This window comes from Monopterus albus, unplaced genomic scaffold, assembly GCF_001952655.1.
Source record: "Monopterus albus unplaced genomic scaffold, M_albus_1.0 scaffold80.1, whole genome shotgun sequence".
Taxonomy (NCBI): domain Eukaryota; kingdom Metazoa; phylum Chordata; class Actinopteri; order Synbranchiformes; family Synbranchidae; genus Monopterus; species Monopterus albus.
The window spans coordinates 627,913-643,647 of record NW_018127960.1 but is presented as its reverse complement, the minus strand read 5'-3'; the positions used below and the strand labels follow the sequence as shown (position 1 = coordinate 643,647).

Below are 15,735 nucleotides of genomic sequence, written 5' to 3'. Positions count from 1 at the left end.
TTGCCCGAGGCTACAAAAGAAAGCCTCAGCTGAGAAATAAGAATGCAAATCTCTCTTTTGTCCTGCAAAAGGTCTCAGGAGGACGCCTCATGAACACAGACAGTGGACCGAGAGTAACAATAGAAAGAAATGATACCTCATTCAGTAGCTCTCTGAACAGGTCACACAGCACAGAATACAACGTTTACTCTAGCAGCCACATAGTGGAAGCAGCATAAATGAACATCATTATGATCTTCAGTGAAAAGAGTGTGATAATGACGCTCACACAAGCACAGAGAGTTCCTCCACTGTGGACAGTGGACGATCAGCACCGGCCGAGTGTGGACTGCTATATGTCTAGTCATCATCTGGAAATCAAAAATTAGTCAGAGAGCATTTTAACACTGACAACCTTTACATAACAGTTTAACTAACAGCCAAACATAGAACCCCTGTTCTTTCCCTTCATTGTTTTAGAATTGGTTCTGAACTTTAATGATTGTTTTTTAAAGCTTCAAACGGCGTTGCCCTCTTTATTTAACAGAACCTTTATTCTTATGTGCTCAGGTCATCCAGCCAGCTTCTACTAGAAGTCCCCAGGTCTAGGTGTAAGTGATGGGGTGATGGTGCTTTTGTGGTGGCTGCTCCAAAACTGTGGAACCGTTTACCACTTGATATTCACTCTGTTAGCAACATGGCACTTTTTAAACCTAAAGACTTATCTTTTTACATTGGCTGTTGGTTCCCAGCCCTGACAGCATTTAGATGGCTTTATGTGTTATATGCTTTAAGTTATGTAGGATGGATGGGTGGATATTTACTTATTCTTACTGTAAAGTCATACTTTTGAAAGATAAAAGCTGAGATGTGATTATGGGGAAGTCTGATGTTTGCTCTTGACTACAACAGGTTACGCTCCCTGGCATCAGCAAAACATTTTACACACAGACTTCACTGTGGTATACAAACCCTTCTCTCTATGGACGCACCTTCATCAGTGTTTTATGGGTGTAAAGTGTTTCATTTAATCCCCACAAGCCACTTGGCTTCTGCTCATTCTAAAACAACAGAGTTCCCTGATACAGTATTTGTTCAGGTAAGTGAAATGAACTTTGGTTCAGTAGAGATTCAGTTTAATCTGCCTCCTAAACAAATCGGCATCACTGTAACAGCACCAGTCTCAATCCTGGATGAATTTCTTGTGCAAGCAGTTAATTGGACTGAGACTATTCTGCACTTGAGGAATAAGCTGCATGTTCAGTTTGGTCCATTGTTACAGGTTTTTAAACAGAACTGACAGTAACAAAGTCTAAAATTGAGCCTGTTTTGTCTAATTACCATAGATACATGTATGTGCTCTGTATTTCCTTAAAAAGATCATTTTAAAAAGTACCTAAAAAACTTCAGTGGTGGAGGATGTTGTGACACTACAAGGAATACTCTTTGCTGCTGTAAGGGAGAAAAGATGAATCATCTGCTTTGTGCTTTATTCATAAACAATGTCGAAGACATGAAAAATAAAATGTACCAAAGCCAAGGTCAAATTTTAAGAAGTGTTGCCAAAATATTTCTGTTCTTTACACTCAAACTACTGGTATTTTAATACAGTCAAACTTTAAAAACACCTACAAAGTTCAAATTTGGAAGAAACAATCATACAAAGTTGGAGGTTTCTTCCATTAAATAGAATTTTTTTCTCCCCCCTGTCGCCAAGTGCTGCTCAAGGGGGGTTTGTTGGGTTTTCCTCTACAATAACAGTGATAACAGTAAGATCTAGACCTGCCTTTGTAAAGTGTCCTGAGATGACTTTTATTGTGATCTGAAAGTGATATTAAACTTTACTGAGAATGTGTTGGTAATTTCCAGGTAAACAAACACAGCATTACCATTGTGGGGAGGAGGCTTTCAGTATTCTGATGCAGAGACCCTCCTGTATTTAGTCTCCAGTCATTTTAAAATCCATATGTAAAATTTAGTAAGGCGTATGTCAGAGCTGTCATCCACAGAGTGTATTCAAAGTTCACTGCAGAAGTGCCACTGTGTGTGTGTGTAGAGCAGGATTACAATCATCATTGTCCACTGGCTTATGCTATGACAAGGATTATGTTAGTACAAAGATATGTTTAGCAACACATTCAAGAGCTCACACACCCACACTGAATGCAGAGATGGAGCTTTAAGATTCTGAGCTGAACTGCACCGGCAGCATCTGCACTATTTAAATTCAAAACACTCTTCAGTGGTTTATTTTTGATCCATGCACAATCTTCTACATGTAGAGCACAATGTCAGCTAAGATAACTCTACTACCACATGGTGAATTTGTGTGCAAGTGTTACAAATGATCCATAGCAACACCACCACTGGTCTACAACACGGTGTGAGTACAAATATCAAATGTTTTAAAGTCCGCAGCACCTTCCACATATCATCACCTTTTGAGATTAAAACTGTGCCACCACACTGGCTCTAACATACATAGGGACGGTCACATACTCATGTGGCTTTCAGTTATGGCGTTTACTGAATCCTGTGTTCAGAGCGCACCAGCTTTCATAAGGAAACACTGCCTTAATGATTTTCAACCCATCCATGAATAGTGTTTCTGCTAGAGTCAGAGACTCCACAAACACATGGGAGAAGGTTCTCTGGTCAGATCAGACTAACACTGAACTTTCTGGGAAATGCTACATGTGACACCCCCCCCCAACACTTCCCACCACCTTGAGAACACAGTGAAGCGCGGTGGTGGCAGCATCACACCACAGGGATCCTTTTCATCGGTGGGGATGAACGACAGACCAATGGCACTCATTATGGGGCACCTCCTGTTTCAGTCTGCCAAAAATTTGAGACTGGGATGGAGCTTCACTCTCCAGAAAGACAATGACTCTAAACATACTGTGAGAACCTCTGTACGATTTCAGCAGCGAACCAGTACATGTACAGTAGCAACCGTATTCAGTCTACACATTCAGGAAAACAAGCTGACAGAGACTCATTGATTCTACTCACATGTAGACACACAAACACACATACAGGACAAACAGCCAGTGGGGTACAGGTCCAGGAGTCAAGTCACTGGTTCAAATGTGCTAAATAAAAGTTTGACCACCCACTCCCACCTCGAGTCAATACTGGCCATCAGTCACAGTGACAACTGTAAGCAGATGTGTAGGACAGCAGCAGAAGCAGAGAGAGAGGCGGTGAAAAGGGAGAGGGAGGAAGATATATTAGTACAGACGGCTGGCCTGCGGCGCTTCCTGCTAAAAATCCTAAACAGAACAGGCAGACAAGCACAACTGTATAAAAGCATCTCAGCCACCATATGGCTGCGGGGAGATGTCCTTGTTGTGTCCCTCAAACACCCCCCCTCTCACCACCCTGCTCCTGTCTCTCTTATTTTGGTGTTTTTGAAGTGTGCCGGTGGCTGTGTGGTGCCGCTGAATTCCTCTGTGAACGCTGCCACCTTCAACCTAATCTGGATCTCTGATGGTGACAGCGGTCACCTGGGCTGCACTGATAGCAGCGAAGCATCATTAACATTGACCATATCTCATGTTTTTAGAGTTTGGATTCTCAACGAGAGGGTAAAAAGAACAGGTGGACTGTTGGAGAATACTACTGAGGAGACTGTTTTCATCTCTGTCAGCCTGTTTGTCATGTCTGTCACATATAACTGTGTGTACACTCACGCCATGTGAATACTTACCATGCCACATATAAATGCAGATAAGCTTTCAGGAATTGGTTGTGTGCAAAGAGCAGCCTCTGTGTGTGTGTGTGTGTGTGTGTGTATTGCTTAAATGATCATTATCTTTTTGATTACTTTTCTCTGATTGTAATTAGTCATCACAGTTATTCATCTCAGGTGTTAAAAGGAAAATCATATAGTTTTTTATATCATGAGAGATTTTTACAGCTACAAACCTGAAGTGAACTCTGCTTGTTGTTGTGTGTAATGTGAGATGACAGTATCACCTGAAACAGATGTCTATAGGAATTAAAACAATACTTTCTGCTTCAAACATAGTAAGAATGTTTTGATATCAAGTCCCTGGATGGGCATGTTTCTTCCTCTTTGTTCATCAGTAATATTTTCCAACATGGTAGAAATGGGTTCCCATGCAGTTCAATGTAAACATCTGGTTTAGGTTTTATAAGGTCACACTTACATTAGGGCTTTGTGAACTTTTATGTTGCCTAACTGAGAAGTTGATAATGGAAACATTCAATTGCACTATCACTATACTCTACTGTATACTCTGACAAACCTAAGAGACTCCAGTCATGATCTCAGTGCATCTGAGTGTTGAGCTAAATGCCAATGTCAGCATGTTACGTGCTCACAATCACAATCTAACCATGATGATGTACTGCAGGTACATACCGGACAGACTGGCGGAGGGAACATACATAAACCTGACATCCCAGTTCATCTTATGTTTGCACTGTTAGAACAATTATGAGACTATGGCCACTAATGCACATAGTTTTTAATGCAGTAGCTTGTGATCACTAAGCCGTCTACAAAAATACCTTTAAAAGGTCAAACTTTTCTTTAGCATTTCAACACTGAAAATGTCAGAATGTTATTTTCAGAATGTGATTGAGTGACCTCAAATGTGCTCACTTGAGATGGACAGAGAATAAACTATCCACCATTACATTGCTGCTCTATCGTCCGTCAGGCTTGAGAATTTGGCCTGAGCCTGACTTTAAACCAGTCTCAGGCCAGGAGCTAAGAAAAGCCTTCAGTCCAAACCTGATGTGGAGCCAGAAGCCCACGTACACCATAACAACCTCTTTCTCATGCATGGTTTTAATCAAGCCTCCTGGCAGATGTTAACCATCTATCATTATGAAGTAAACGATGACAAACACTGTGGCTCTCACAACCATCATGCCCAGGCAGACAACTATTTTACACCCTGTGTTTGGCCCGTTTGTTAATGGACTGTAGGGAAGACCGCTCTTTGTGGTCAGACGTTAAAGCACAGGCAGCATGATGGCTTGTTGTGGTGTGTGAGTGTGCATGTGCTCGCTCCTGTCTCATCCGTTGGAGTCATATACACAGCAGCCACACACACACATCCAGCCAAGCTTGGCCAAAGCTCTTCTACTAATCTGCCACCTCGATTAATAATGCCAGTTAGATAAGGGACACACGGACAGCCATAGTGTACAGCACCAATACACACACACACAACAACACACGTGCACACAAGTGATTTGGCATCCACCAGACCAGACAGGCCAATCTCTCCAGCTGCAGACTGGAGTGTGTGGCAGCCAAGGACCGAGACTGCAGAACTGTGGGAACCTTCTTCTCAGTTTTAATGGAAGAAGCCACAGCCTTTATTTTGAAAATAAAAAGCCACTGAAGCAGTATAATCACATTGTAACGTCATTCAAAATTGTATTAACATTTCAGATGTTCAGTATTACCTACTTAATGTTTAATAAATAGCTTTGGTTCAATAATTCTGTAATTGTGACACAATCTTGTCATTTAGATGAACTTCAGCACCTTTACTCATCATGCAGCAGTTGAAATTAGACTGTACGAGAACTCAGAAACCAATTTATAGTAGAATAATGAGCTCCTCCAGCCAGTTTATTGGGTATAAAACAGTGCTGACAAGTTCTGCACAAACAAAACAGCCTTAAAACTTAAATTCTAATCAAGCTCTCTTCATTATGCTCTGTGTTTTCACCCTCCTGTTTTCAGAGCGGAGTATCTTCGAGTGTAATTCCTTAATGAGTGTAGGAGAAAAATGACACAGTATGTTAATTGCCTCATGCAAAAGGAGTGAAAACATCTAATTTAATCAAGCTGATGTACGAGGGGCAGCTCCTGTAATAGACACAGAGGTCGGGGGGGTGCAGTCAGTTAACAGGAGACGCCATACAGATCAGTGTAATCAGCCCAGAGTGAGGCCTGTCTGTCCTCGGGAGGGCCAGGATGAAGCCGGCTGCGCTGAAAAGTACTGAGAAGTCTTTAGGCAACTTGTCAGGACAGATGTTTGGCAACATCTGTCTGGGATGTGAATTGAAAAACGCTCCAGCGACCAGATGAATAAACAAACAGAGAAAAACAAAGTTTTATAGAGAGACAGATGGACAGAAGCCCGAGAGAGGTTTTAGTGTGTTTATCATCGATGAAGTGGCAAATGAGAAGAACATGGCAGCCATTGACTTTTTTTAGAGGCATTACTAATGGATTCTAATGATTAATTATTAAACTGGGGTCTTTTTTCTTTACAATTCAGTGAGTTTCTGTGCAGTAATTCTATATATTATTCTATGTATGCTTCTTTCTTTATTGTTATTATTATTATCTTTATCAGAATATATTTCAACTTTACATTTCTTCTATTTTGACTTGACTTTAAAGCATAACACTGGACATCCACTGTTCATCCATGTTAAAGGCCCAGGGATTGATTTTGAACGGTTTGGATGGGATCACACATTTTTTGCATAATTTTTCAGATCAGAAAAAAAAGTCTAAAGTCTTAAAATAAAAATATTCAATACTCAGTTGTTAAATTAGCCTAATCAAGTAGCTTACTTTACAAAGTACCTTTAAGGTTTAGTACTATTACTACTGAAGCTCTATTATGCAAATATTCATACAGCTTAATAAAACAAGACCATAAAAGTTATGTTTTAATATTTAATTAGTAATTTGATGTGAGAGATTTAACGCAGGGAAGCAGAGAGTGGTGAAAAATCAAGTCAAAAGGGAGGAGAGGACCTCAGTCCTGCTGCCTTTCTAGCTTTTCATTTGTCTTTGACTTGTTTATCTGATTGAGAGACAGCTTTAGCTGATTTCAAATGCCACCTCACTCTACACATGCACACACAATATGTGTTTGTCAGGACACTCACTGACAGACTGTAAGGCATTCTCTAGCATTAAGCTCAACCATCACAGCTGAATGCCAGCCCCCACCCTGACCCTGACCTAAACCTGAGTCTAACCTGAGCTCTCAAACTGGCCTGTGAAGGACAGGCCAAAGGATTCTCACTCATAAAAACTCAAGCTGGTTCTTACAAAGGCAGTTATACACACACTCACTGACTCACACTCTTCAGGAGCAGCCCTGTTAGGAAAACCAGAGACATCCTGCGCAGCCTGCCTCTGTTCCATTAGAATTTCAAAGTAGCTCTTGATTGTTTGATCTCAAATCCAAAAATCGTTGCTAATAAGAAAAAGTATGAGAAAAAAGCAATTAACATAAAGCTGCAGCTCTATTAATACCCAGGTTCTTGAGTAGTCTTCTGGCTGTTGTGATCCATAATTAACAGTGAAGAAATCCCATTTTCACCTTCTGCTGTGCTTTCTGACTAGAGCTGTTCTCTGGAGAGCAGAGCAGAGAGGGATCAGCGAACAGATGATCCTTCCACACTGCAGGAAAACTGGAAAGAGCGACTCCAACATGGCAACCTGAGCGAACAGACACTGTAATAGTTTTACATCATTGTGCCTCAGCACAGCTGTAAACCCCAGTGATCAGAGCAGGTGGGTTCTCAGTCTAAATGTGACACAACCCTGAAGCGAGAGACTTTGCCCCAAAAGAGACCACAGACCACCGTGACATTGTATTGATGTTTTTAAATTGAACACTAACTTTTATACAGCCTTGGCTTTGAAGCAGCTGCAGGCACATCTATTACTGAGACCACATTATAATGTAAAGCTATAAATATATGCAGCTGAGTAGGGGAAAAAAATCATCCATACTGAGTCGCTGCCCACATCTCACACACTGTGATCCTGCTGACACACAGGAAGATCAGATCTCATACTGGGATGGCTCTTTGATGGCTTAGACAGTAGGTCACTCACTACTAATTCTCCTACACACAAAAAACACAGGTACACAGAGTCAGAAAGACTATTTGTAAAGTTTTAAAATAATCATCCATCCATCCATTTTCCTCCACTTATCCAGGACCGGGTCACGGGGGCAGCAGTCTAAGCAAAGATGCCCAGACTTAAAATATTCAATTACACAAAAATCTGAATTCATAACACTTAGCAGCATCGTCTTCTTCTCAACCCTGTATCTTCCTCAGTTTGTTCCTCAACCAGGACAAACTGGCTTTACAGCACAGATGACACGATGACATTAGACTTGTCTTCTGTGGTCTTCTTGTTCTTCTGTAGTCAAAGGGCTTCTCTGCACACACTTGGCTCATTAACATAGTCCGATTTGTACCATAGCTCACCTGCTTACTGCAGCTGGTTTCAGTCATGACATTTTTAAAGTAGCTAAAGAATGAATCTAGAAAGGGTTTCTTGTTATGTAACAACTGGAGAAGAAAATTAAGTAATCTTTTGAAATGTCACCGCCTCCGTCTCAGATTGGATGAGTACCATTGCCCAGTAAAATCTATCTAGTGTTTTCTTTTGTCTTTCAGCCACTGCTCGAGCGACGCTAAAGTGAAGGATCACACTTTTGATTTGCTTCCTTTGTGCCAGGCTAAATGAATTAATTATGAGGTGAAAAAAGTAACCGACTTTATTGCTAATACAACATTAACTGTAGATGATAATGGGAAAAAAGTTCAATCGCCAGAGTGAGGACTCATCCATTAAAACTAAAGGGCTTCATTTATTAGATCCTCTGTTATCGAAGGGAGAGATGATAAAAAAAAACATCCCCCAGGAAGAAAAAGGGAAGACTGATACAAAGAAAGACAGAGCCAGAGAAATAGCAGGGAGTCTGGGTAATGCAGCACTGCAGCTCTGCTGTGATATGAGACCAGCTCTCATGAATAATGTAGCTAAGTGTCGGTCGGCCTGTCAGCACCTGCTACACCGCTGCTCACACTGGGGAAACAGGGCTAAACAAACAACGTGCTAGTCGGGTCACAGGTGGCTAAACATGCATCACATATATCAATCACTGTGCAGGAAATACATGCCAACCTGTAAACTGTACAGCCGTGTGCACAACTCAAAGAACTGAAAAAATGTTCAGGGGTAAAAAAAAAAAAGGATGCAAACACAAGAATCAGCTCTGTTCACAAATCAACATTAGTGTTCCTTTGGAGCTGTGCCTCTAGCCACCTGATGGGTTAACAATAGTCTGTCTCTTTTTGGTCTTCACCAACAGTGGAGAACAATGTCTGGCTCTTTAGCTGCTACATCTTCTACTACCCAACTGGTTACTATCTTTGTCTGTCTGTTGCTGGCAGCTTTCGAACCATAGGTTTATCACTAGAGTTAGTCAAAACCAATGTGCTTCAACTGAAATCTAGACATTATTCTGTAAAAATCTGTAAAGTCCATTTACAGTATAACTAATCCTGTGGACTACTGCTTTAACTGTATATGTCTTATACCAGACGATGGCAACAACACTTCAGCGACTTAAACATCTCCCAGTGAGAATGGTAAAGTTTCAATCAGACTACAAATCCTTCTAATTGAAGTCACTTCATTTGAAAGACTATTAAAGCAACAACGCGTCACCAACATTTAAATACTGAATGTTAATTTGCACATGAGAGCAGCAGTGTTTTCTGCATAATGGCAGAACAGCAGCAGGGTGGGGGAAGGAACCAGAAACCAACACGTGTATTTAAGCACAATAGCTCCCTGTGGAACATGCATGGATTGCACCAATAACAGCAGACTATTATCATCGCTGCTTCTAATAACACAGATTCCTCCCCGATGACAGAAAACACTGGTAAAACACTAAACAAGTGAGAAAGAGATCATGGGTTATTAATGAATGAGAACAGACCCCACAGCAAGTCAAAAAGTGGAACTGGTTAATTTGATTTGGGATGTAAATTGTGTTTTTGTGTGTTGTGTGTGGGAGGGTCAGGAGTAAATATGATGTTGCATCTTTTGAGGATTTTAGTGATGTATCACTCCATTCCTCTTCATTTAGCATCACCTGGTCTGAGTTAACTGGTTCACAAGGACCACTGATAAAGGGGATCGGCCTTGTTTATTGTCATGACGATGCTCATTAAGCAGTTTTTTTTTCCAGGACTTGTGACATTGGCTGACTCTTCACAAATGTGGAAATCTATTTACTTTAGTCCTCTATGTGATAACTGCACCTAGCTCACCGTGCATGTAGCAAAGTGAGGCACAAACAGCTTTACAATACTCTGCATGTGCGTGCATGTAGCAAAGTGAGGCACAAACTTTACAATACTCTGCATGTACTGCATGCAAATACAGTATATGGATACAGACACTGTAACATTGTGACATATTGAAACACATTCTACATGCACACACATAACCTTAACCAAGATGAAGACGTGTCCTACCTCTCTTTGTCGTGAGGCCCAGCAGGTCTGTTTGATTTTCCAAACCACAGCAGCGACCAGTAAGAGAGACAGGAAACAGCTAAAGAGAACAGAGGAGCAGAGGATTAGTCAGTCACAAATCAGTGATTCCTTAGAAGTGCGTGTCCCATTCATTAACATCGATACCGAGTACGATCTGATACTACTGAGTTTTACACAGCTTATATGTCAGCGTCTACTTGAACCAATTACTAAAGGTCTTGTTTCAAAACCTTTTTTACTTGGAGAAGGTGACTGAAATTTGTGGCTTAAGTTGATGTGATGAGATCTGGTAGAGACAAGACAGATCAGTCTGAGCTGCAGGAACACTCAGTCCACTAGTAACCATGTAGAGATGTTACAGTCAACACATAATGGCTGCAGACAGAACTTTAACTACACAACAGTCATGGAATTAAAAGTGACATCTGGCCTGAACTACCACCAGGGATGTTTGTGAGGCAGAGACTGAAAATGAGAAGCTGCTGTCTGAATGCTTTGAACACTGTTCTTTGTAACTGAGAAAGAGAGGAAAGATAACAGATTTGTTAGTGTTGAAACCTTGTGAATATGTATTTTGCTGCACCCCATTTAATTTTTGACCATTCTCATGCTGTGGTAAAGCAGAGCAACGCTGCAACATAGCACAAAATACAACAGAAGACAACATATTACTTAACTCTACTCATTGTGCAGTGTCTGCAAATATTACTAACTTTAATAATAGACATTTCATATGTGTAGTACTCATTTAGGTTTCTGCCATGTACAAAGGAAAGAAAAAAAATCTCACACAGTACACTCCTAGAGCAGTGTCAAACTAATTTATTGGCCTCCAGCTCATTTCTGGACATGGGAGAGAGAAATTTGTAGCAAGATACAAAACCGCAGTGACCGCAAACAGCTGGGGATTTTAGGACAGTTAAAGGCAGCAAGAGGGCAACGAGCAACACAGAGCTCTGTAGCAGGGTCTCATGTTACTCACAGATACACACACACAGCCAGTGTCTGGGGGCCAAAGTTATCTGGACTAACACAAAGCTCCTCTCTCAAGCTGAACTTCTAACAAGAGCTCAAAACAAGCACAACCCAAGACTTCACAACAGGAAGTCAGTGAGAAACTGCTGAGGACAGCAGCTCTGACACAATCCTCCTCTTCATCTTTGTGTGTGTGTGTGTGTGTGTCTGTGTGTGTGTGCGATGTGTCTCGATGTGGGGATGACAGCATTGTAAAGGGTATTATTGCTGTAATGAGCATGACATTTTCAGACCCCGTGTGGTGATCGGGCTGCAGCCGTGGCCTCTCCGGTCCACAGCCGACCTCTCAGCTACATTCAGACACATCACCACCAGGAAATCCCCTCGGCTGCTGAGGACAAAATGCTCATTGCTGCTGCTGGATAAAAACCATCCGGTGTCAAGACTCCCACGGTGGACTTTTCAGTGAAATGACAACTTTTCATCCAACAGACTTGAACATTTAATTGGCTTCTATATTTGTACTGTCCTGACATACAGATGCCTGTCTGTTGGAAAGCTCTTTTGTTTTTGTGAGTGCAGTGTAAATAAACATTATTAGTTGTAGAAGAATAATTCCAAATTAGTTTCTCAAAATAGCTTCTCTCTCTTGTGCCAGTATCCTACTGACATCGGATACGTCCAGACGTCCACGACATTCTGCTGAACAATTACAGTTAAGACAAATACAGCCAGTAACTCTCCTGCAATGATTTTCATTCCTACAAACAAGCAAATTCCTCCCACTGGCAGGGATTCAAATCCAATCAGGCCCAAGATTCCTCATTCAGTCTGTATTACCTCAGCTCGCCATTAATGGGCCACAGGGCCCGAGCTTAGCCGTCTAACCAGTGGAGCGGAGTACCTAATTGTCACTATTACCGAGGCATTAGAGAGGACAGCGGAGGGAGCAGGGGCAGGAGTTTGTTAACACGCCACTGAACCTCCTGATAGGTTGAGGTTTAAGCCTGTTCAACCACAGGTAATAACAATGGAACTGATTAAACAACCATGGAATGTGGGTAGGAATGAGTCTGGGTCCATGGGAGTGCGTAAATGATTGTGTGATTGTGCTTGAGGATGTGTTCACGCTCTTGTAACTTGTGTGCCTTGGTTTAAACAGACAAACAGTACAAAAGCACGGTACATATCGCACACACACACACACACAAGCACAGCAAAACATCTGAACTCCAGCGAGCAGAGAGAAAAAAAATCAATAAGCTATTCGTTGAACATGAGCCACATATAACGCACAATCGGAAACAGCTTCCATCTGCACAAGCAGCAAATCGACTCTCAGTGGAGAGACGATCTGCACTGAGGCCTCGAGCCAGAAGAAAGCTGGAGGGTCTCTGCTGTAGCATGTTCAACACTGGAAAGTCAACTTATCTGTTGTTACCCTGATAATGTTTTCTTTTTTTTTTTACTAATTTGATTATTTTAGCACTGTGCAATTCATTTGAACAAAGGAGAAGCATGTCAGTTAAGTACGCTGGAGTGTGTGAACCAGATGGTTACTTTCCATGTCTAGACCCTAATAAACCCACTCTGTAGGGCTGAAAACAGATGATTCAGATTTCAGTTGAGAAGCCCAGAGTCAACTCTTCATTCTCAGTTAAAGCTTCTCTTTACAATCTGACACATCACAGCAAGGCTACAAAGTTTTGCAAAGTGTCTTAAAATTATATACTAGTCAACTAAGGACTGTGCTCAGACCAACTGTACGACTGAGCTGCAGAAGGAGACGGCTCTGGTAAAAAAAAAAGAAATACAAAGTTGTCTGGAGAACAAGTTGAACCTCGTGCCAGGAAATGTCACATCATCCAGCAAAGTGCTGCATTGCCCACTGAACTACATGTGTGCTCAGTGCTGATTATGTGAATGCCATATTTCTAATATTTACCTAAAAAATGCCTGTGTCTCTGATACATCTTAAAAAAATCTTTTCATTTTCTTCAAACTGGACTTTCCTTGTCTAAAGCTACACGCCGCCAAGTTGAGGTCTAGAGATCGAGGCTGCCATGAGCTCTGCAGACTGCACAGTGAAGAAAGCTGCCATAAATTGGAGAATTCTGAATCACAAACTTACGTATAAACACCAAACAGCAGGTGTGTTCAAGTGGAGGGTCCACTCAGGAATTAAAGACACATGTGCTGCTTTTGAAGAAATAGGCTTGAAAACCTGAACAACAGGCTGAAGGCTGTAGATGTGAGTTTAGCCATAACCTGCACGTCCCTTCTGCTCCTCTGTGTAACTGCCTGTGGCTTTGTGTTTGCAGATGTTTATATAAATGCAGGAAGTCTGGAACTTGATACAGCACAGAAATAAAATGTATTTGAACAAGCAGACGAAACCTCTGCAGAGAACCCTCGTGGAGGTGAATGTTTGTAGCAATGGATGAGCGCGGGGACTCTCAGGAGCCACTCACTGTAGTTTCTCTCCACTATTTTGGGAAAGCAGGAGGAAATGGAGAGAGAAACTGATTGTTAATCCAGCTAGCAAACGCTGGGAGTAACTGGACAAAGCTGAACTGTAGTCTCTCCAATTAACATTAGGGACTGTGCAAAGTGGCGACATTAATGCTGTTTAATTATGACCATTTTCCTTTTTCTCTCCTTCCTTTAGGGATCAGAACCAATACATGAGGAGGAGGAAGATGAAGAGGAGATTCTACAGCTTGTCAGAGAGGAACAGGGAGTAAAACCTTTGAGCTGCTGGGCCAGATATGATAAAAACTGCCTAATGTAGACAATGATTGTCCTGTGGGGCATTACAACATTGTATTAATGCTTAAAATGAATGATGGCAGCAATAAAATTATATTTAGCTTTTATCTTTTTACTTTCTGCTCTTATATTTGTTCTGTTCATTTCAGATACCTAAAAAATGCAGACTCAGCCTACAGCATGTACATATACACAGATAAACAAATCCTGAAGGTACTGTGTTTCCTTTTACTTCGATCTTTTGTGGAGCTGAAATGTTTGACCACTACATTCATCTGAAAACTGTTGGAACTTAACTCAGAACTTCCTGTCAGCAGTTGTGAGTGTAAACTAGACATAGTCATAAACATTTACAGGGTTTTATGCTGTAAGACTGACATTTCCTACAGGACCAAACCTACTTTTACTTCTATACATATTTTTTCTTGAAGCTGCATCATTGATGAATGAGTTAGGTCATAGCCTCGTCCAACATGTTCCCACTACAGTTTCATAATAAATAAGTCCTGTTTTGGTCTCTACCAAACCCTGAAAACCTTATCTGGCTCTTTAGCTGCTTGTTCAACATCAGCTAGTTCCTAATTGTGCCCGTCTGCTGCTTTGTGCTGCACAGACAGCGTACAGTTTTGTTTAGGCTGACCAGGGCAGCAAAGATGTCAACAAACCTGGGCACAACAGTTGAGACTAAACGGCCGGTAATAATTCTGGTGGGTTTGTCACTGTCAGTTACATAGATTACACCAATTTGTTTTATTTTGTATTATTATTAATAAAACTATTGATCAATGGAGGTTTAACTAAAAATGAAAACAAATCTTTTTAATTGAGCCTTTTTCAATTTGGCAAAGCTACTATTATATAATGACCTGTATGTTTTCTACACACATTACATGATATAACATGGGTAACACATTTTTAAAAAGTCCTGTAATTGTAACACGTAACCTTTTCTCACCAAGAGTCTGGAGAGAGAGAGTGACTCAGCAGTGACTAACACAAAGGCAGAAACACAACGCCAAACACTCCAAGCAAAACCTGACACTGTCCCCTGCTGATGACATCATCCATGTACGCTAGCCTAAAGGTCGCTGATGTCCGGAAGCTGACCCTGGGCACAAAAATGCCACACTTCCTCACATGGGTGCACACTGACACACACAAGCAGGAACATACAATGAGGCGGACTTATACACAGGAAGCAACGTGAACACACTCACACAGATGAATACACACAGACAAACACATATTTGTCCAGTGTCATAGCTGAGTGGCAGAATCTTGCCTGAAGACAACAGACTTCATCCATCTCTCATTACATCCACTGTCTGTCTGCACAACTGTGCGCTGTAACACAAACGTCCGCGAGCCAGGCCACAAAATGGACCGCTTTGTCTGTCTGTTTTAACGGACTCGATGTGGGTGAAAGTCATGATGAAACAGGAATTATTCTAAAAGATTCAAATATTTGTTTGCTTTAGCCTGAATTACGCCTTCATACTATCAAACAATGTCCTGGTTCAGAAGGACAAACAGGACAACTACACAAACAACAGGATGTGAACAGCCTTGCATTTCTGCTGTGGGCCATTTTAAATAGCTCCAGTTTGAAGGCTCATTTCATCAGAGTCACAAACAAACAGAAAACATACTTCAGTCTGGCTCATGGTCTTTGAGATGCTAGAG

General features: G+C 41.4%; 1 protein-coding gene across 4 annotated transcripts in view; it reads right to left on the bottom strand.

Annotated features, from left to right (window-relative positions):
• The window catches only part of LOC109963813 (attractin-like protein 1), a 175,376-nt gene that overhangs the window by 67,250 nt on the left and 92,391 nt on the right, over nucleotides 1-15,735 (bottom strand). For all 4 annotated transcript variants that reach the window (XM_020606673.1, XM_020606675.1, XM_020606676.1 and 1 more), the window contains one exon: nucleotides 10,288-10,366. In XM_020606673.1, the coding sequence (XP_020462329.1) occupies nucleotides 10,288-10,366 (79 nt within the window). The remainder of the gene's footprint in view (nucleotides 1-10,287; nucleotides 10,367-15,735) is intronic.